The sequence below is a fragment of the Mercenaria mercenaria genome, chromosome 13 (genome assembly GCF_021730395.1).
Source record: "Mercenaria mercenaria strain notata chromosome 13, MADL_Memer_1, whole genome shotgun sequence".
Taxonomy (NCBI): Eukaryota; Metazoa; Mollusca; class Bivalvia; order Venerida; family Veneridae; genus Mercenaria; species Mercenaria mercenaria.
The window spans coordinates 11,751,223-11,772,571 of NC_069373.1; the positions used below are offsets into that span (position 1 = coordinate 11,751,223).

Sequence of the window (21,349 nt, forward strand, 5' to 3'; positions counted from 1 at the left end):
AAAGGTAACGACTTATTGGCAAAAACTACAAAAGAAAGTTTCTAGTAAGTGAAATACAAGCCACAGTTTCAATTTATTTTAACCAAGAGTCCTCTAACTTGATAATTTAAGTATGTGTCCAGGGTAGCTTTCATTGCATGCAAAACTAACCAAATTCTCTAAGTTAAATTCATCCAAGAGTTGTCTAACTTTGTTCTATCAGTAGGTTTGGTGATTTAGAAGCCTTGTATTAAGTTTTAATCCAACACATATTCTGTTTCTGAAACTGCTTGATTGTTAGCATAATAATAGTTGTACACAAAACTTTAAAATTTATATGAGCTGCACCATGAGAAAACCAGCATAGTGCGTTTGCGACCAGCATGGATCCAGACCAGTCTGCGCATCCATGCAGTCTGGTCAGGATCCATGCTGTTCACTAAAGGTTTCTCTAATTCCAATAGGCTTTGAAAGTGAACAGCACGGATCCTGACATTTTAACAAGAGGGCCATGATGGCCCTGTGTCGCTCACCTGAGTACCATTGCTCAAAATGATATGATCGTTTCAAACCAATCTCATTAGAAGCTGCTAAGGTGTATTCATTTAGATAAATAATAAAGGAGGTAATTTTTCATAAATTCAGTCAATATGTATCTTCACTGATTGTCCAGGTCCATCTGTTGACATAAATGAAATTTCAGATCAGTATCTTCATTAGTTACGGAGATATACCCATTTTAATTTGGAATAAAGGGAGGTAATTTGACATAAAATTAGCCCATAGTTATCTACCCTGATTGTCTCAGTCCAACTAATGACAATAATGAAATTTCAAATAAGTCATAAGTACTTACTGATATAAATCCATTTTGATTACAATCAGGGGAGGTAATCAGATATAAAATAACGCTGGAACCTACGATTGGATCTGACAGGTTCATCATGGAATCCAAGATTTATTGTTGTTGAAGATATTTTGGAAGTTTGTATCAAGTCAAGCCATAAATGAAGTCTCTATATGGCTGCAAAAGCCAAAATAACCAATTTTGGACCTTTAAGGGGCTATAACTCTAGAACCCATGATGGTATCTGGCCAGTTCAGGAAAGGAACAAAGATCTTGTGGTGATACAAGTTGTGTGCAAGTTTGGTTAAAATCAAATCATAAATGAAGTTGCTATTGTGCAGACAAGGTCAAAATAGCTGATTTTGGCCCTTTCAGGGGCCATAACTCTGGAACCCATAAAGGGATCTGGCCAGTTCAAGAAAGAAACCGAGATCTTATGGTGACACAAGTTTTGTGCAATTTTGATTAAATTCAAATCATAAATGAAGCTGTTATTGTGCAGACAAGGTCAAAATAGCTAATTCTGGCCCTTTCAGGGGCCATAACTCTGGAACCCATAATGGAATCTGGCCAGTTCAAGAAAGGAACCGAGATCTTATGGTGATACAAGTTGTGTGCAACTTTGGTTAAAATAAAATCATAAATGAAACCACTATCGTGCAGACAAGAAATTGTTGACGGACGCACGCACAGACGACGGATGAAGGGTGATCACAAAAGCTCACCATGTCACTATGTGACAGGTGAGCTAAAAATGTGTGGGGAAACCCTAGCATTTGAATCATGAAAATATCCTTAAAATCTGGAATTGTAATGTTTTCTGTGCATTTTGAAATTAGCAATATAGTGAAGTAAGTACTTGTTGGAATTCACCACTAAATTCCATGCACAGTTAAGGGTGGTTCTCTTTGAATGGAAATGGAAAACAAGAGGACCATGATGGTCCTGAATCGCTCACCTGTCTCCACATGACCCAATTTTCATGAAGATCCATTGAAAAATATGGCTTCTAGAGAGGTCACAAGGTTTTTCTATTATTTGACCTAATGACCTAGTTTTTGAAGGCACATGACCCAGTTTTGAACTTGACCTAGATATTATCAAGTTGAACATTCTCACCAATTTTCATGAATATCTCATGAAGAGTATGGCCTCTAGAGAGGTCACAAGGTTTTTCTATTTTTATACCTACTGACCTAGTTTTGACCACATGTGGCCCAGTTTCAAACGTTATCTACATATCATCAAGGTGAACATTTAGACAAATTTTCATGAAGATCCATTGAAAAATATGGCTTCTAGAGTGGTTGAAACGTTTTTCTATTTTTAGACCTACTGACCTAGTTTTTGACCGCAGTTGACCCAGTTTCGAACTTGACCTAGATATCATCAAGATGAATGTTCAGACCAACTTTCGTACAGATCCCATGAAAAATATGGCCTCTAGAGAGGTCACAAAGTTTTTTTTATTATTTGACCTACTGACCTAGTTTTTGATGGCATGTGACCCAGTTTTGAACTTTACCTAGATATCACCAAAATGAACATTCTGACCAATTTTCATGAAGATTCATTGAAAAGTATGGCCTCTACTCCAATAGTGAACGAATTTGTAACATTTGCCGAACTACACACAGAACAGTACATAGATCGCGTCTGCGGATTGTAACTTAACCAGGGCCTATTGAGTTTCCAGTCCTCTCTAAATTTCCTTTTTGCGCTAGCTTTTGCCCTCTCACTCACATCCTGACTTTGAGATTCAGTAACAACGTCTCTACACTCTAAGTCCGTAATTAAATCCTTGCCAACATTATCCTCTGATTGTCTAATTTGAGAAACACACATAAACTCTGAAATTTTACGCACTTTTTCCGTTTTTGGCACATTTTCAAGCTTACGTTTTCTACCCATGATTGAACTAATTCTATTCTTAAAATACGAATACGAAAAGTTTGTCTGAACATTAAGTCAACTCAACTATTCTTTTATTTATTTAGTACTATCCGAGGATGAGTTTATATAAGCGTGGTTGTTTTCCTAATTTTCATCTCGCGTTCAAACTGACAACATCGCTAATTATTTAAATAATGTTGTATGCTTTTGCGGCATAATTATGTTTTGTCTTGCATTCAAACTGGGAAACATGCAAATTACCTTTTTTTCTTATGAATATTTTACATTTATAAATTAAAGTTTTAAATTTTGTTTGATCAAATTTACTGAAAACATCAAAGGTGCAATATAGTTTTATTTCTTTTGAACAGCTTCTAGATCTAACACCACCGGCTTGTGTCGGTAATTCAATTATCTATACATCGTCGGGTAATTATAATTATGTTACAATAGACACTCGTGACCCGCTAATCCGTTGTTTGGTGACACGCTGTGTATTGTGTATTACGAACAGAAACGGCCGCGGGTAATATTGATTTTTAGGCTGAACAGAGAGTCCTTTAGACAAAGCAATACACATTATAAAACAAGAGCTGTCTGTAAGACAGCCAAGCTCGACTATTCGAAATATTGTAAGAGAAGCAGGAAATTATTACCCAAAATGTTAAATATCAAAAGAGTTTTAAGTTCGAAAGGGGACATAATTTGACCAAAATGCATATCAGAGTTATGGGACTTGATGCTATCAACTAGTTTTATAACCCCGAAGAAACATGTTAAGTTTCAATTCAATATCTGCATTAGTTTTGGGGATAGTAACTTGCATGTAAAACTTTAACCAGAATTTTCTAAGTCCAAAAGAGGGCATAATTTGCGCAAAATACACGTTAAGAGTTATGGAACTTGACCCAGTGAGGTTAGTAATTGACGTAGAAAAAGAATAAATAAGTTTCAAAGCTATATGCCTTTTGGTAATAGCTGTATGTACTTGCACGCAAAACTTTAACCAGGACTTTCTAAGTCCAAAACGGGGCATAATTTGCCCAAAATACATGTCAGAGTTATGGGACTTGATTCTACCAACTAGTTTTATAACCCCGAAGACACGTAACGTTTCAATTTAATATCTGTGGTAGTTTTGGAGATAGTAACTTGCATGTAAAACTTTAACCAGGATTTTCTAAGTCCAAAAGGGGGCATAATTTGCCCAAAATACATGTCTGAGTTATGAGACTTGACCCAGTGAGGTAGGTAATTGATCTAGAAAAAGAAAAAATAAGTTTCAAATCTATATGCCTTTTAGTAATAGCTGTATTTACTTGCACGCAAAACTTAAACCAGAATTTTCTAAGTCCAAAAGGGGGCATAATTTGCCCAAATACATGTCAGAGTTATGGGACTTGACCCAGTGAGGTAGGTAATTGATCTAGAAAAAGAAAAAATAAGTTTCAAATCTATATGCCTTTTAGTAATAGCTGTATGTACTTGCACGCAAAACTTTAACCAGAATTTTCAAAGTCCAAAAGGGGGCATAATTTGGCCAAAATGAAGGTCAGAGTTATGGGACTTGGTGCTATCAACTAGTTTTATAACCCCGAAGACACATGTGAAGTTTCAATTCAATATCTGCATTAGTTTTGGAGATAGTAACTTGCATGTAAAACTTTAACCAGAATTTTCTAAGTCCAAAAAGGGGCATAATTTGCTCAAAATACATGTTAGAGTTATGGAACTTGACCCAGTGAGGTTGGTAATTGACCTAGAAAAAGAATAAATAAGTTTCAAAGCTATACGCCTTTAAATGATAGCTGTATGTACTTGCATGCAAAAACTTAACCAAGGTGTGACGCCGACGCCGACGCCGACGCCAGGGTGAGTAGAATAGCTAGACTATTCTTCGAATAGTTGAGCTAAAAATGCATTTATGGCCAAACTTTTTTTCGCCAATTTTTTTATTTTTTCGCCATTGGCGAATTTGGCGAATGGCAGCGGAAACCCTGCTCTAGAGAGGTCACAAGGTTTTTCTATTTTTAGACCTACTGACCTAGTTTTTGACCTCAGTTGACCCAGTTTCGAACTTGACCTAGATATCATCAAGATGAACATTCAGATCAACTTTCATACAGATCCCATGAAAAATATGGCCTCTAGAGAGGTCACAAGGTTTTTCTATTATTTGACCTACTGACCTAGTTTTTGATGGCACATGACCCAATTTCGAACTTGACCTAGATATTATCAAGGTGAACATTCTGACTAAGTTTCATTAAGATCCATTGAAAAGTACGGCCTCTAGAGAGGTCACAAGGTTTTTCTATTTTGAGACCTACTGACCTAGTTTTTGACCGCAGTTGACCCAGTTTCGAACTTGCCTAGATATCATTAAGATGAACACTCAAACCAACTTTCATACATATCCCATAAAAAATATGGCCTCTAGAGAGGTCACAAGGTTTTTCTATTATTTGACCTACTGACCTAGTTTTTGATGGCACGCGACCCAGTTTCGAATTTGACCTAGATATCATCAAAGTTAACATTCTGACCAATTTTCATGAAGATCCATTGAAAAGTATGGCCTCTAGAGAGGTCACAAGGTTTTTCTATTTTTAGACCTACTGACCTAGTTTTTGACCGCACGTGACCCAGTTTCAAACTTGCCCTAGATATCATCAAGGTGAACATTCTGACCAACTTTCATAAAGATCCCATGAAAAATGTGACCTCTAGAGTGGTCACAAGCAAAAGTTTACGGACACACGCATGGACAGACAGACGACGGACGCCATGCGATCACAAATGCTCACCTTGTCACTTTGTGACAGGTGAGCTAAAAAGTGGATCGGGCATGCCCATGTAAAAATGTTATTTTTTTGTGTCTGGAAGGCTATTTTTGACAGGGTAAATGGAACCTCATGTGTCAACAAAAGTTTTGAGGGGGTCCTACAGAGTCATTTCTTACAATGTAAGCCTATGTAAAAATTAATAGCAGTGTCTGACCTCAAGGGCTGTATCTTGTCAATAAACAACCTAACCGAGATGTGCTGTTAGTATACATATCTGTTATCAGTAGTGAAGTTTCCTTTTAATTTCCTTTAAATTGCAACCACTGGTTGCTCAGAAGTAGCACAAACAAGAATGTTGGGATGGGAAGACAGACAAAATGGCGGCTACTTGCTTCCAAGCAACATTTATATTGAAGAAACAAGAAACCTCTGTTATTTTACACTCAGTTTTAATCCAATGTAATCAAACCACAAATAAAATTCTCTATTTACAGTGTAAAACTGTATTTGAATTTTAACAGATATAAACTTTACATCACAGTAATTAGCGCTTTAGGCACCTCTAGGTGAAAAAACAAGAACAGAAATTAATGAAAATAAATAAAATAATACTACGCTGTTTCTACATAAGTGTGCATATTTTTCATGTTATATGAACTGTGATTGATTAACTACTATGGCAGCATTGGTTGTGGATTTCATAATGTAAAAATATTGGTCTATACCTTTGATTGGATGATTTTGATTATGAATTTTATTTCATTCACTTTAACTGGAAATCAGTGGTTTCACATTAAACACTCCTTTTAGCAGTAAGTCTTCTAAATTTCTTAAATGGACTAGTCCATCTTTCAACTTGGGCAGTACCACCTGTCTATCAAAGGGGTGGTCACTGAAAATTTACAGACTGAATAGCGAACGGTGTAGACCATGATCAGCCTGCATGGATGTGACCAAATGAATATCAGAGTTATGGTTCTGAATATCAGAGTTATGGTTCTGAATATCAGAGTTATGGTTCTTGGTAAACAAGTCTGCATAGTTTCAAAGCTATTGATGTGGAGGTCATTCTCTAGTCAAAATAGTGCGTCAAAAACCTCAGCAGTTTTACTTTGGAGTATAAAAATATCTCATTCTTTTGCTAGGAGTACATCTGTGCTTTGTAAGACTGAGCAAGCCCAATAATATACAATGTCTACAGCCTATTTTCTAAACAATTATGACTAAACAACTACTTTGGTGAAATTAGTAATAAAACAAAGGTACACAGCATTAGGAAACATTAGATCCTATAGTATATATTAAACATTATATCTGACATACATGTCTGCTTAACCTTTACCCTGCTAATATTCTAAAATGGACTGGTCTATCATTCAATTCGGGCAGTAATATTTATTTTTCGAAGGGGTCTTCACTGAAAATTTACTGACTGAATGCTGAAAGTCAGTGCAGCAGCTGATCATGGTCTGCACTGTTCGCAAAGGCAAAATCACTTGCTGCCAGCAGGCTAAAGGTTAAAGAAAACAAATAAGTATTTATTTGAGTAAGTACAATGGAATTATATAATCAACTTTTTGCTTCTCTTCATTCATTCACCACCTCTTTTCTATTTTCATAATTTTTTAAATCAAAAAGGTGTTAAAGCTATCACACTTTTAGTTCGTAACTTGAAATTATAATTTCAAAAATACCTTTAAAATTACTTCCTTCAATTTTTATTGCAATCATTTTATGCTTTAAAAATTTTATGAAAAGATATTTGCTCTAAATAATCTTGGTTGTAATGAAAATGCAATATATATATATATATATATATATATATATATATATATATATATATATATATATATAACGCAATTCTATTCATTCCGTAGGGTACTGTTATATTTACCTGGGATCTTGGAACATTCTTTTGTAGGGATCTTGGAACTATCAGGGATCATATATAAAAGAATGTTCCAACAAACCAGGTTATACCAGGAATATATATATATATATATATATATATATATATATATATATATAAAACTGGATGAAATCTGATGAAAGTTCAATTTAACAAAGAAATGCTTCTCTATAAGACTTCTATATCTTGAAGTTATGTCATTGTTAAATCTTGAGGGATGGTCATTTTATCTAGCTGCTTAGAACTTTGTGAAATCATGAATTTCTTCTTAAAATCTTTTACTTATGTCAGACTAACATTTTGTGGTTTTGGTTTAAACAACTATTTTAGGACAAAAACCGATGAATTTCAACTTTCAGAGGGAGAACAAGAGCACCACCTGCAAGTGCCATCGCTCGTCTGCAAGTGCAGGGCAATATGTAATAAAAGAGTTTAGTTAAGATTTTCTAAGTACAAAACGGGCCATAATTCTGACAAATGCCAATTAGAGTTATGGTTCTTGGCCTACACAGTCCCCTAATGATGACAAACAAGTGTGCTAAGTTTCAAAGGTGTAGCTCATATAGTTTTTGAGAAAAAGTGGACCTAAACAAAAATTTTAACCAATGCCGACGATCAAATGACAACAATACCTCGTAGATTTTTTTCAAAAATTAGATAAGCTAAAAATGAATGTTTTCATTTGCTTTCTTTAGATGGAGTGATAATGCCAATGTGAATCAATCTGACAAGGTAACATTTATGCTGCACTCACTGAAGACCTGTATTAGGTCATGCAAATAGTTCAAAATACATACATGAGTAAGGAATTTAAAATGGCTTATAGGTTAAACTTTTGCAGATCAATGCAGAAATAAAAACCTCTAAAAGTCTAGTCTCCCCAAAATCATAGAGATTTTACAGTATTTTAGGTGTCTTAACTGTACCTTAATACACTGACCAATGAGCAAAATCAAGAGAAATATTAAGATTTATATTGTGACCAGATACAAAACTTAAAATACACCAAAAAAAGTCCCTCAAAATACTAAATATAATCAAACAAAGAGCATGAATAAGTCCTAACTACTTTCCTTACAGTAACTCTTGGCTAAATTTTCATAATTTATGTAATATGTTGCACAGCAATGTTTCTGTGTTTAGTCTTGTAAAAAAATCAATATATGGCCTTTTTATGTTGCCGTAAAATCCAAATCACTGTAAAAAATCATAACGAAGCTTCTGTAAAACACTGTTATAAAGAAGCTTCCATAAAACACTGTTATAACGAAGCTTTTGTAAAACTCTTATAAGAAACTTCTGGATATGAAACATTATCTTTCTGTACTGAACAAAACAGCTAATGCCATCCAATATCTTAACCAGAGTGTCATGATAACCCTTAATCGCTCACCTGAGTAACATGTTTCAAATGGCAAACTAATGCTAAAATTTTAGAAAGTAGATCAGTAGGTCAAATTCATGGTCACTGAAAGACAGTTTTAAGATTGGTGTGCAAAATTGTACATTTCATCCAAATTTCAAGGCTGTATCTTGGAAAACAAGAAAGCAGGTCAGTAGGTCACAGTCAAGTGATCCCTAATCGCTTGGGTTATCAGGTAATTATAATTAAACAGTCTAGGAAATATGACCTGATAATTTTTTAAGTCATTTTTCCTATATAACTCATAATTATAACAAGTGACCCACAGGGCAGGGCCTCTTTTCACCCCTGGGGGGCATAATTTGAACAAACTTGTTAGAGATCAACCAGGCAATGTTACAAACCAAATATCAAATGCCTCGGCCTTGAACTTTATGACAAGAAGATCTTTATTTTTTTCCTACATAAGTCTATGTTAAACTTGGTACCCCCAGGGCAGGGCCTCTTTTCATCCTAAAGTCATACTTTGAACAATTTTGGTAGAGAAACACTAGGAAAGGCAACATACTTAATATCAAAAGCCTAGGCCTTGCAGTTTCAGGCAAGAAGATTTTTAAAGTTTTTTTCCTATATAAGTCTATGTAAAACATGAGACCCCCGGGGCAGGGCCTCTTTTCAACCCAGGGGCATAATTTGAACAATTTTGGTAGAGGACCACAAGGCAATGCTACATACAAAATATCAAAGGCCTATGTCATGTGGTTTTAGACAAGAAGATTTTTAAAAATTGTATTATATAAGTCTATGTAAAATTTGTGACCCACAGGGCAGAGCCTCTTTTCATCCCAGGGGCACAATTTGAACAATCTTGATAGAGGATCATAAGATGATGTCACATACCAAATATCAAGGCTCTACGCCTTGCGGTTTTGAACAAGAAGATTTTTAAAGTTTTTCCTTTTGGTTGCCATGGCAACCTGAGTTCTGCATGGAATTCAATTCTTTGAATAATTTTGAAAGGGCCAAGTATCATTCCTGTTAAGTTTGGTGTTATTCTGCCCAGTGGTTTTCAAGAAGAAGATTTTTTTATAAAATGTTGACGGACGGATGACGGACATTGAGCAGTCACAAAAGCTCACCATGAGTCTTTGGCTCAGGTAAGCTAAAAAGTACTAAAAGTACTCTTCATTAAGCATACAATTTGATCAACAAGTAATTAACAAAATGTCAAAATTATAAAATCATGTAAAGATATCATCTTCTCCATTTCACCCCATTTTTAAAAAGTCACAAAAAGGACAAAGAAAAGTAAGTGAATACCATTTACCCCAAATCAGAGGTGTAGATTTTGATTTCATCCTAGAAAATGGTTTAATACAACCCAAACATTAAGACCTCTTTTTTGCCAGGGCATCACATTATTTTGTATTTGATGTCATTTTATTCCCCTTCAACATGTTTTACTAGTTCTGAATTATTTGTGTATTTTTGTGACTTCTCAAACAAGAGGACCATGATGGTCCTGAATCACTCACCTCTTCCCACATGATCCAGTTTTGAGTATGACGTCGTTTTTTCTATTATTTGACATAGTGACCTAGTTTTTGAGCTCATGTGACCTAGTTTTGAACTTGACCTAGATATTATCAAGATAAAAATTCTGACCAATTTTCATGAAGATCCATTGAAAAATATGGTCTCTAGAGAGATCACAAGGTTTTTCTATTATTTGACCTATTGACCTAGTTTTTTAAGGCACGTGACCCAGTTTCAAACTTGACCTAGATATCATCAAGGTGAACATTCTGAACAATTTTCAGGAAGATCCATTCAAGGGTATGGCCTCTAGAGAGGTCACAAGGTTTTTCTATTTCAAGACCTACTGACCTAGTTTTTGATCACAGTTGACCCAGTTTCGAACTTGACCTAGATATCATCAAGATAAACATTCAGACCAACTTTCATACATATCCCATGAAAACAATGGCCTCTAGAGAGGTCACGTTTTTTCATTATTTGACCTACTGAGCTACTTCTTGATGGCACGTGACCCACTTTCGAACTTGACCTAGATATCATCAAGATGAACATTCTGACCAATTTTTATAGAGATCTATTCACAAGTATGGCCTCTAGAGAGGTCACAAGGTTTTTCTATTTTTATACCTACTGACCTAGTTTTTGACCGCACATGACCCTGTTTCGAACTTGGCCTAGATATCATCAAGATGAACATTCAGACCAACTTTCATGAAGATCCGTTGAAAAATATGGCCTTTAGAGAGGTCACAAGGTTTTTCTATTATTTGACCTACTGACCTAGTTTTTGATGGCATGTGACCCACTTTCAAACTTGACTAGATGTCATCAAGATGAACATTCAGACCAACTTTCATACAGATCCCATGAAAAATATGGCCTCTAGAGAGGTCACAAGGTTTTTCTATTATTTGACCTACTGACCTACTTTTTGATGGCATGTGACCCACTTTCAAACTTGACCTAGATATCATCAAGGTGAACATTCTGACCAATTTTCATGAAGATTTCATGAAATATATGGCCTCCAGAGAGGTCAAAAGGTTTTTCTATTTTTAGACCTACTGACCTAGTTTTTGACCGCAGTTGACCAAGTTTCGAACTTGACCTAGTTATCATCAAGATGAACATTCAGACCAACTTTCATACAGATCCCATGAAAAATTTGGCCTTTAGAGAGGTCACAAGGTTTTTCTATTATTTGACCTATTGACCTAGTTTTTGATGGCACGTGACCCAGTTTCGAACTTGACCTAGATATCATCAAGGTGAACGTTCTGACCAATTTTCATGAAGATCTTGTGAAATATATGGCCTCTAGAAAGGTCACAAGGTTTTTCTATTTTTAGACCTACTGACCTAGTTTTTGACCGCACGTGACTCAGTTTCGAACTTGACCTAGATATCATCAAGATGAACATTCAGAGCAACTTTCATACAGATCCCATGAAAAATATGGCCTTTAGAGAGGTCACAAGGTTTTTCTATTATTTGACCTAATGACCTAGTTTTTAATGGCACATGACCCAGTTTCAAACTTGACCTAGATATCATCAAGGAGGACGTTCTGACCAACTTTCATGAAGATCTTGTGAAATATATGGCCTCTAGAGAGGTCACAAGGTTTTTCTATTTTTAGACCTACTGACCTAGTTTTTGAAAGCAAGTGACCCAGTTTCGAACTTGACCTAGATATCATCAAGGTGAACATTCTGACCAATTTTCATGAAGATCCATTGAAAATTATGGCCTCTAGAGAGGTCACAAGGTTTTTCTATTTTTAGACCTACTGACCTAGTTTTTGATGGCACGTGACCCAGTTTCGAACTTGACCTAGATATCATCAAGATGAACATTCTGACCAACTTTCATAAAGATCCCACGAAAAATGTGACCTCTAGAGAGGTCACAAGCAAAAGTTTACGGACGCACGCACGTACGGACTGACGGACGGACGACGGACGCCGGACACTGCGCGATCACAAAAGCTCACCTTGTCACTTTGTGACAGGTGAGCTAAAAATGGTGTAAGTTATAAAATGAGCAAATTCATACGATGAACAGATCGATTTTGTTTGTTCATTTTATCAAAAACATAATTATTGCTCTAAGCATATACTTACTTCCAAAAGGTACTTTCTTTCATTTTCAAGATACATGTATTGGCAATATTATAAACGATGAGTTTTTTTTTTTTATATCTAGTTTAACCATGAACAATTTTTTCACAATCTCTATTGGTGCATCCTATAATCATACTATACTGTACATCATATGGCACAATTATCCTTGCATCACAAATACAAAACTATACGTAGTTTTTAATTCTAAAAAATAAGTAAATAACATCAAACATATACATGTACTGTCACCCCATTATCAAACTATTGCAGCTATGTAAAACAGTCATGATGAAAATGCTACAATGTTTTCATGCTGGGGTAACAATATATCGACTGGCCAGACAAGTTAAACTGCTAAATGTTTAAGGGTGTGTTGTATTTAATTTAGAGGGGAAGGATATTTCCGAAACCTTATGCATATTACAGCAGTTTATCCTGGTTGTCCAGTTCAGTACATGTGCTTAGGTCACTTTGATTTAATAGTTTGGCCCCAGTAAAAAGAGGAGGAAATTTACCAGAGAGATATAGATCTAGTTGATTTTAATCATTTAACTTTTTTTACATCAGTATTGGTTGGAAAGACCTGAATGTTGTGTTTTTACAATTTAAAGTGTACACTGAATACTGAATAATTCTTTCAACACTATTTTTCAATTCTAATCTAAATTAGTAATGATCATAAACATTCTGGAAATCAGCGAAAGTCCACAGCAATGTTCCTCCTCTTCTAACAGTGTAAGTATAACTGATATTATGCTAGATCACCTGTATAACTCTGTTCAATAGATATATATATTACTTTTATGTGCACGAAAAATAATAACAACCAAAAAACAAGAGGACCATGATGGTCCTGAATCGCTCACCTATCTCCACATGACCCAGTGTTCAACTGAGTATGACATCGTTATTTCTATTATTTGACATACTGACCTAGCTTTTGAGCACATGTGACCTAGATATCATCAAGATAAAAAATTCTGACCAATTTTCATGAAGATCCATTGAAAAATATGGCCTCTAGAGAGGTCACAAGGTTCTTCTATTATTTGACCTAATGACCTAGTTTTTGAAGGCACGTGACCCACTTTTAAACTTGACCTAGATATCATCAAGGTGAACATTCTCACCAATTTTCATGAAGATCTCGTGAAAAATATGGCTTCTAGAGAGGTCACAAGGTTTTTCTATTTTTCGACCTACTGACCTAGTTTTTGACCGCACATGACCCAGTTATGAACCTGACCTAGATATCATCAAGCTGAACATTCTCACCAATTTTCATGAAGATCCATTGAGAAATATGGCCTCTAGAGAGGTCACAAGGTTTTTTCTATTTTTAGACCTACTGACCTAGTTTTTGACCCCACGTGACCCAGTTTCGAATATGACCTAGATATCATCAAGATGAACATTCTGACCAATATTCATGAAGATCTCATGAAAAATATGGCCTCTAGAGAGGTCACAAGGTTTTTCTATTTTTAGATCTACTGACCTAGTTTTTAACCCCACGTGACCCAGTTTCGAACTTGACCTAGATATATTCAAGGTAAACATTCTGACCAATTTTCATGAAGATCCATTGAAAAATATCGCCTCTAGAGAGGTCACAAGGTTTTCCTATTTTTAGACCTACTGACCTAGTTTTTGACCGCACATGACCCAGTTTCGAACTTGACCTAGATATCATCAAGATGAACATTCTGATCAATTTTCATGAAGATCCATTGAGAAATATGGCCACTAGAGAGGTCACAAGGTTTTTCTATTTTTAGATCTACTGACCTAGTTTTTGATCCCACATGACCCAGTTTCGAACTTGACCTAGATATCATCAAGGTGAACATTCTGACCAATATTCATGAAGATCTCATGAAAAATATGGCCTCTAGAGAGGTCACAAGGTTTTTCTATTTTTAGATCTACTGACCTAGTTTTTAACCCACGTGACCCAGTTTCGAACTTGACCTAGATATCATCAAGCTGAACATTCTCACCAATTTTCATGAAGATGCATTGAGAAATATGGCCTCTAGAGAGGTCACAAGGTTTTTCTATTTTTAGACCTAATGACCTAGTTTTTGACCCTACTTGACCCAGTTTCGAACTTGACCTAGATATCATCAAGATAAACATTCTGACCAATATTCATGAAGATCTCATGAAAAATATGGCCTCTAGAGAGGTCACAAGGTTTTTCTATTTTTAGACCTACTGACCTAGTTTTTAACCCCACGTGACCCAGTTTCGAACTTGACCTAGATATCATCAAGATGAACATTCTGACCAATTTTCATGAAGATGCATTGAGAAATATGGCCTCTAGAGAGGTCACAAGGTTTTTCTATTTTTAGACCTAATGACCTAGTTTTTGACCCTACGTGACCCAGTTTCGAACTTGACCTAGATATCATCAAGATAAACATTCTGACCAATACTCATGAAGATCTCATGAAAAATATGGCCTCTAGAGAGGTCACAAGGTTTTTCTATTTTTAGACCTACTGACCTAGTTTTTGACCCCACGTGACCCAGTTTCGAACTTGACCTAGATATCATCAAGGTGAACATTCTGAGCAATTTTCATGAAGATCTTGTGAAATATATGGCCTCTAGAGAGGTCACAAGGTTTTTCTATTTTTAGACCTACTGACCTAGTTTTTGATGGCACGTGACCCAGTTTCGAACTTGACCTAGATATCATCAAGATGAACATTCTGACCAATTTTCATAAAGATCCCATGAAAAATGTGACCTCTAGAGTGGTCACAAGCAAAAGTTTACGGACGCACGGACGCACGGACGCACGGACGGACGACGGACGACGGACACCGCGCGATCACAAAAGCTCACCTTGTCACTTTGTGACAGGTGAGCTAAAAATATAGTGTCAATATGGTCCCGCTGAATATGGATTAACATATAAAGAAAAATAACATAAAGGAAACTCACATAAAACAAATGCATTGCAAATCCTTAACATGGAATTCTCTGACATTATACAGGCCTATAAAATGTCTTTTCTGTCAGGTATACATGATAGTCAATAGTTAGTCAGCCTTTCAGTCAATCTTCTTGAGCCTTACAATAGTCAGGCATACAGTATAGTCAATAAATCACCCAGTTATGAGTCAGGTAACCAGTCTACAGTGCATACATTACCTTGTGACCCGCAATAGTCAGGCTGCCAGTCTAAAGTTCGTACATCACCCTTGAGACACACAATAGTCAGGCCGTCAGTCTATAGTTCATACATCACCCTCGATAAAACACACAATAATCAGGCAACCAGTCTATGGTTCTTACATCACCCCCGAGACTCGTAATAGTCAGGCAGCCGGTCTATAGTTCATACATCACCCTCGAGACACACAATAGTCAGGCAGCCGGTCTATAGTTCATACATCACCCGTTAAGACTCATGATAGTCAGGCAGCCAGTCTATAGTTCATACATCACCCTCGAGACTCGTAATAGTCAGGCAGCCGGTCTATAGTTCATACATCACCCTCGAGACTCGTAATAGTCAGGCAGCTGGTCTATAGTTCATACATCACCCTCGAGACTTGTAATAGTCAGGCAGCCAGTCTATAGTTCATACATCACCCTTGAGATTCACATTAGTCAGACTGTCTATAGTTCATACATCACCTGCTGAGACTCACAATAGTCAGGCAGCCGGTCTATAGTTCATACATCACCCTCGAGACTCACAATAGTCAGGCAGCCAGTCTATAGTTCATACATCACCCTTGAGACTCACAATAGTCAGGCAGCCAGTCTATAGTTCATACATCACCCGCTGAGACTCACAATAATCAGGCAGGCAGTCTATAATTCATACATCACCCTTGAGATTCACAATAGTCAGGCAGCCAGACTATAGTTCATAAGTCACCCTTGAGACTCACAACAGTCAGGCAGCTAGTCTATAGTTCATACATCACCCCCTGAGACTCACAATAGTCAGGCAGCCAGACTATAGTTCATATATCATCTGGTTATTCACAGTAGTCAGGCAGCTAGTCTATTGTCTATAAATCATCTTGTGATTCAACAGTCAGGCAACCAATCTACAGTCAATCCATCATCTTGTTACTCTCAAGTCAGGCAGCCTGTCTGCTTCCATTACCCCCGAGGTAAACAGTGCTCACCATTGTTCGGTAGTCATTCAATAGGTGCATACCGTATTGTACCACTAAAATAATACCAGGCAACCCTCATGTTCTAATAAGCTAATTCTGAGCAACACATAAAAACCTTCCTAAAGTGGAATTTCCTATGTGTTATTTTAAATAAAGACAAAATAAAACTTAGTACTATGTGCTAACGAAAAAAAACTAATTTGGATTTAACTAAGATCCATGTCAATTACAGCTCAGCATAAAACTAGCATAAAAGCATGCTGTACAGTGAATGCTTTTCTCAACACCTACTTCAACTTGACAAAAGTAATATTAGCAAATACTGTGAAATCATTTTTATTCGCGTTGGACGAATTTTTGCGTATTTCGTGCTAGGACCGATGCGCGAAATTAACACCGCGCTATTATTATTTTTTTATTTTATTTCTTCATTTCTAAAATTGAAAATGTGCGAATTTAAGCCCGCGCGAAACAGTCCTTTTTCACGTTTGCGCGAAATTTCATGCCAGCGAATTTAAATGATTTCACAGTACATAAAACAAAATGATAAAACTGAGATACAACAGAAATACCATTCAATATTGCTGTTCTTCATGGCTACTTATACAATATATCAACCATCTACTAAAACTGGACAGTATTTCCTATGAAATATAATTATAATTACACCCTAACTTTTTTAGCTCTAGCTTCGTTTCTTATGCCCTGCTTAAGTTGAAGTGACAGAGTAGCAGAAGGCATCAATCTGTTTATCCTTCTGTTATTCTGTCCATCAGTCTTCTGTCCATTTGTTGATTTACTCATCCAATGGTCTATCCATCAGTCTGTTAATTTAATCATCCCTCCATCAATTTATTGATTTATTCATCTGTCAGTTTGTCCATCAGTCTGTTGATTCATCTATCCATTGGTCTGTCCTATCCACTGGTCTGTCCATTAGTCTGTTGATTTATCCATCCATTGGTCTGTCCATCAACCTACTGATTTATCCATCCATTGGTCTGTCCATCAACCTATTGATTTATCCATCCATTGGTCTGTCCATCAACCTACTGATTTATCCATCCATTGGTCTGTCCATCAACCTACTGATTTATTCATCCATTGGTCTGTCTATCAATCTGTTAATTTATCAATCTGTTGGTCTGTCTATCAATCTGTTGGTCTGTCTATCAATCTGTTGGTCTATCAATCTGTTGGTCTGTCTATCAATCTGTTGGTCTGTCTGTAAATCTGTTGACTTATCTCCCTACCACCCTACCAGTCTGTCTGTCAATCAGTTTGTTTATATCTCTGTCTGTCTGTCAGTCTGTCTGTCTGTCAATCAATTAAATCATCTATCTGTTGGTCTGTCTATCAATCTGTTGGTCTGTCTATCAATCTGCTGGTCTGTCTGTAAATCTGTTGATTTATCTCCCTGCCAGTCTACCTGTTGGTTTATTTCTCTGTTGGTCTGTCTGTCAATCTGCTGGTCTGTCTGTAAATCTGTTGATTTATCTCCCTGCCAGTCTACCTGTTGGTTTATTTCTCTGTTGGTCTGTCTATCAAACCTTTGGTCTGTCTGTAAATCTGTTGATTTATCTCCCTGCCAGTCTACCTGTTGATTTATTTCTCTGTTGGTCTGTCTGTCAATCTGCTGGTCTGTCTGTAAATCTGTTGATTTATCTCCCTGCCAGTCTACCTGTTGATTTATTTCTCTGTTGGTCTGTCTGTCAATCTGCTGGTCTGTCTGTAAATCTGTTGATTTATCTCCCTGCCAGTCTACCTGTTGATTTATTTCTCTGTTGGTCTGTCTGTCAATCTGCTGGTCTGTCTGTAAATCTGTTGATTTATCTCCCTGCCAGTCTACCTGTTGGTTTATTTCTCTGTTGGTCTGTCTGTCAATCTGCCGGTCTGTCTACCAATCTGATTATCTCTCTGATGGTCTATCAATCTGTTGATTAATGAATCTGTCCTTCTATCCAGTAATTTGTTGATTTATCAATCTGACCTTCAATCTTTAGATTTATCTCTGTCTATCTGTCCATCAATTTGTTGCCATATATACATGTCAGTCACTTATTCATTTGCTGAACTCGTCCTACATGGGGGATGGAGAGTTTATGGTTATACCAGTAATCCATGCAAATTCTGTATTCCTGGTGATCGTATGTAAATCCTGTAATTTATTTTTAGTAATAAAACAGTTTTATAAATTTTGCAATTAAAGTGTACTTGCATATCATAAGCAAAGTCTTAACACATCAAAAACATCTATCAGACTGTTAACAGAAATAAGGCTCAGTGTACGAAATTCAGATTTGAATCCAATAGCCCGTTCCGGCTACCAGATTAAAAATTTTCCAAGCCCGACACCAATTTCACTAGCCCGAACTTTAACACCTTAAAATACATAATTTTTGCACCATATAACATTTTGTTTTACAGACATCTCTATGCATGTTTGAAGTAATAAAAAAGACATACAGTATATGTTTGCCATGTTTTTGAAAAATTTTAACTCGAAATACTCCAGTCCAGATCAGCATCGTCAGAGTCCAAAAGCATCGGACATGATACTCCTTGCCAAAACGAAATCTAAACTGTTATGCCCGATTTTTTAGGATCCGCACTCGCCAATTACTGCAACTCAGACTGTTGACAATTTGTAAGATGTAATACCGAGTGCTGAATACACGTTACACACACGCTGATAGCATAATTTAAGCTCCACCTACTGCAGGTACTTGTGAGATTTTCGCGAGAAGTGTGAAAGCTAATCAAATTATCCGTTACGCTAGAGGTGATTGTATTCAGCCAGTTAGAGCTGCGGTTACGTCTTTGACACTGTGTTTGATTGTCAACACGTAAGTGCAAAAACCAATAATTCCATAAGCGTTTCTCAGTATGGAAAATCACGATGCAGTTCTCGTTTAATTAGCATGTTTTTTTTAAACAAATGAGGAAAATTCGGTAGCCCAGTCGGGCTTGTACCTGTGGAAAATCGGTAGCCTGAGCTGAAATTTGGTAGCCACGGGCTGTCGGACTACCGTGAATTTCGAACACTGAAGGCTGTCTTAAAAATGTTTCACTGAACTGGAACAAGATATTATGCTAATTATTTTGTTGAGCTGTAAGTTTGTCTGGAAGACAATTATATCAAGACTTCACTTCAATTTCTGTTGACGTAGTTGGTAGTTCTATCTTCTTGTTTTCAGCCATCTTCAAGTGAGTGTAGGCCATTACACCTGTAAAACACAAATATAATGATCCATGTAAATTATTTCATTACAAAATAATGCACCTTGCCCTTACCACAATGTTATTTTACAAAACAAATCATCTACAAAACACTGCTAACTAACACAGTTAAACTAAAAGTTTTAATTCAGAAAAGAGATGGCCATCTCACTCACAGTGCTAGTCTCCCACTGATGTCATTATATCATTTAAAACTCTAAGTAATTATTGAAAATACTATACTCAATGTATAATCAAAACTTCTGTCCTAGTTTTAAACAAGTTGGCCATACTGATCCTAAGTTGCTCACCTGACTTTGACTGTATGACCTTGAATATATGTATAACACTAAAAACATTAAAAAAAAAACAGGTCAAGTGTCCCCATTTGAGCAAATCTGTGACAGGACCTTACATGTACCAAATTCAATGAGGATCTGCTAAGCAGCTCAAGGGAAAAGTCTTTTAAGGATATTTCTATTTTTAGCTCTAGTGGCCCCTTCAAGAGCCAAAGTGCCCCCACTTAAGAAATGCTTCGGACCAACTTTGATGTAAATCCACCATGTGCCTCTTATGAATAAATTGTCTGAAGCTATTTCTATTTTTGCGCTAGAGCTGGCAAAGAAGAAGCCAAATGCTCCAATTTGAACAAAATAAAGAGAGGATCTTACCATGCTGCTACAGACCAAGTTTGAAGTGGTTCATGAAAAGTTGTTTAAAGGTGTTTGTTTTTACAGCTCTAACAGCCCCTAAAATGGGGCAACTGCCTGTATTTGAACAAACTTGGGAGAGAACCTTTTAATGATGCTACAGACCAAGCTTGATGAAGATCCATCAAGCAGTTCCTGAATTGTTTAAAAGGTTTTATCTATTTCTGACTAAAAGGGTCTTGCATGCCCCCATCTGAACTAATTTGGGAGACATCCTTATAAATGATGCTACATACCAAGTTTGATGAAGATATATCAAGTGGTTCAATGAGGGAAGTTGCTTAAAGGTATATCTATTTTTAGCTCTAGTGGCCCAAAAAATGAGCCAAGTGCCCTCATTGATAAAAACTAGAAATGTGTCTGTAGGACACAGGGTGTGCCCCCACTGGTACATTTGAAACACATAAGGGACAATAATTCAAATGTCTGCAGTCTTAAGGGGGTATAACCTCAACAAACATTTTATATAAAAGATTCATTATTCTAGGTCATATACTTTTTGAGCTGTGAGCATCACAAACAAAAAATCCACCTTTTTGGCTATTTCAAGGGCCTTAACTCTGTAATTAGCATTAAAATCTCAAGAAGAATGGCAAGTGTGCAAGGTAACATCATGATAAAGACTCATGCAAGATTTTATGAATTTACATCAAATACTTTTTGAGCTAGGCACATCATTAGGTGAAAATGTGAATTTTTGACTATTTCAGGGCCCATAACTTTAGAAATTGGGGGTGGAGCCAGACGAAAAATAAGAGGTGTGCAAGTTTATATCATGATAAAGAATTATGCAAGGTTTCATCAATTTATATGAAGTACTTTTTGAGCTAGGC

The 21,349-nt window shown here is 36.4% G+C and overlaps 1 protein-coding gene across 2 annotated transcripts in view; it reads right to left on the reverse strand.

The window, feature by feature from the left end:
• Positions 1-5,937: 5,937 nt before the first annotated feature.
• LOC123529841 (solute carrier family 35 member E3-like) overlaps positions 5,938-21,349 on the reverse strand; it is a 46,631-nt gene continuing 31,219 nt past the window's right edge. For both annotated transcript variants that reach the window (XM_045310390.2, XM_045310389.2), the window contains one exon: positions 5,938-19,814. In XM_045310390.2, coding sequence (XP_045166325.1) covers positions 19,809-19,814 — 6 coding nt within the window. In that variant the 3' untranslated portion in view covers positions 5,938-19,808. The remainder of the gene's footprint in view (positions 19,815-21,349) is intronic.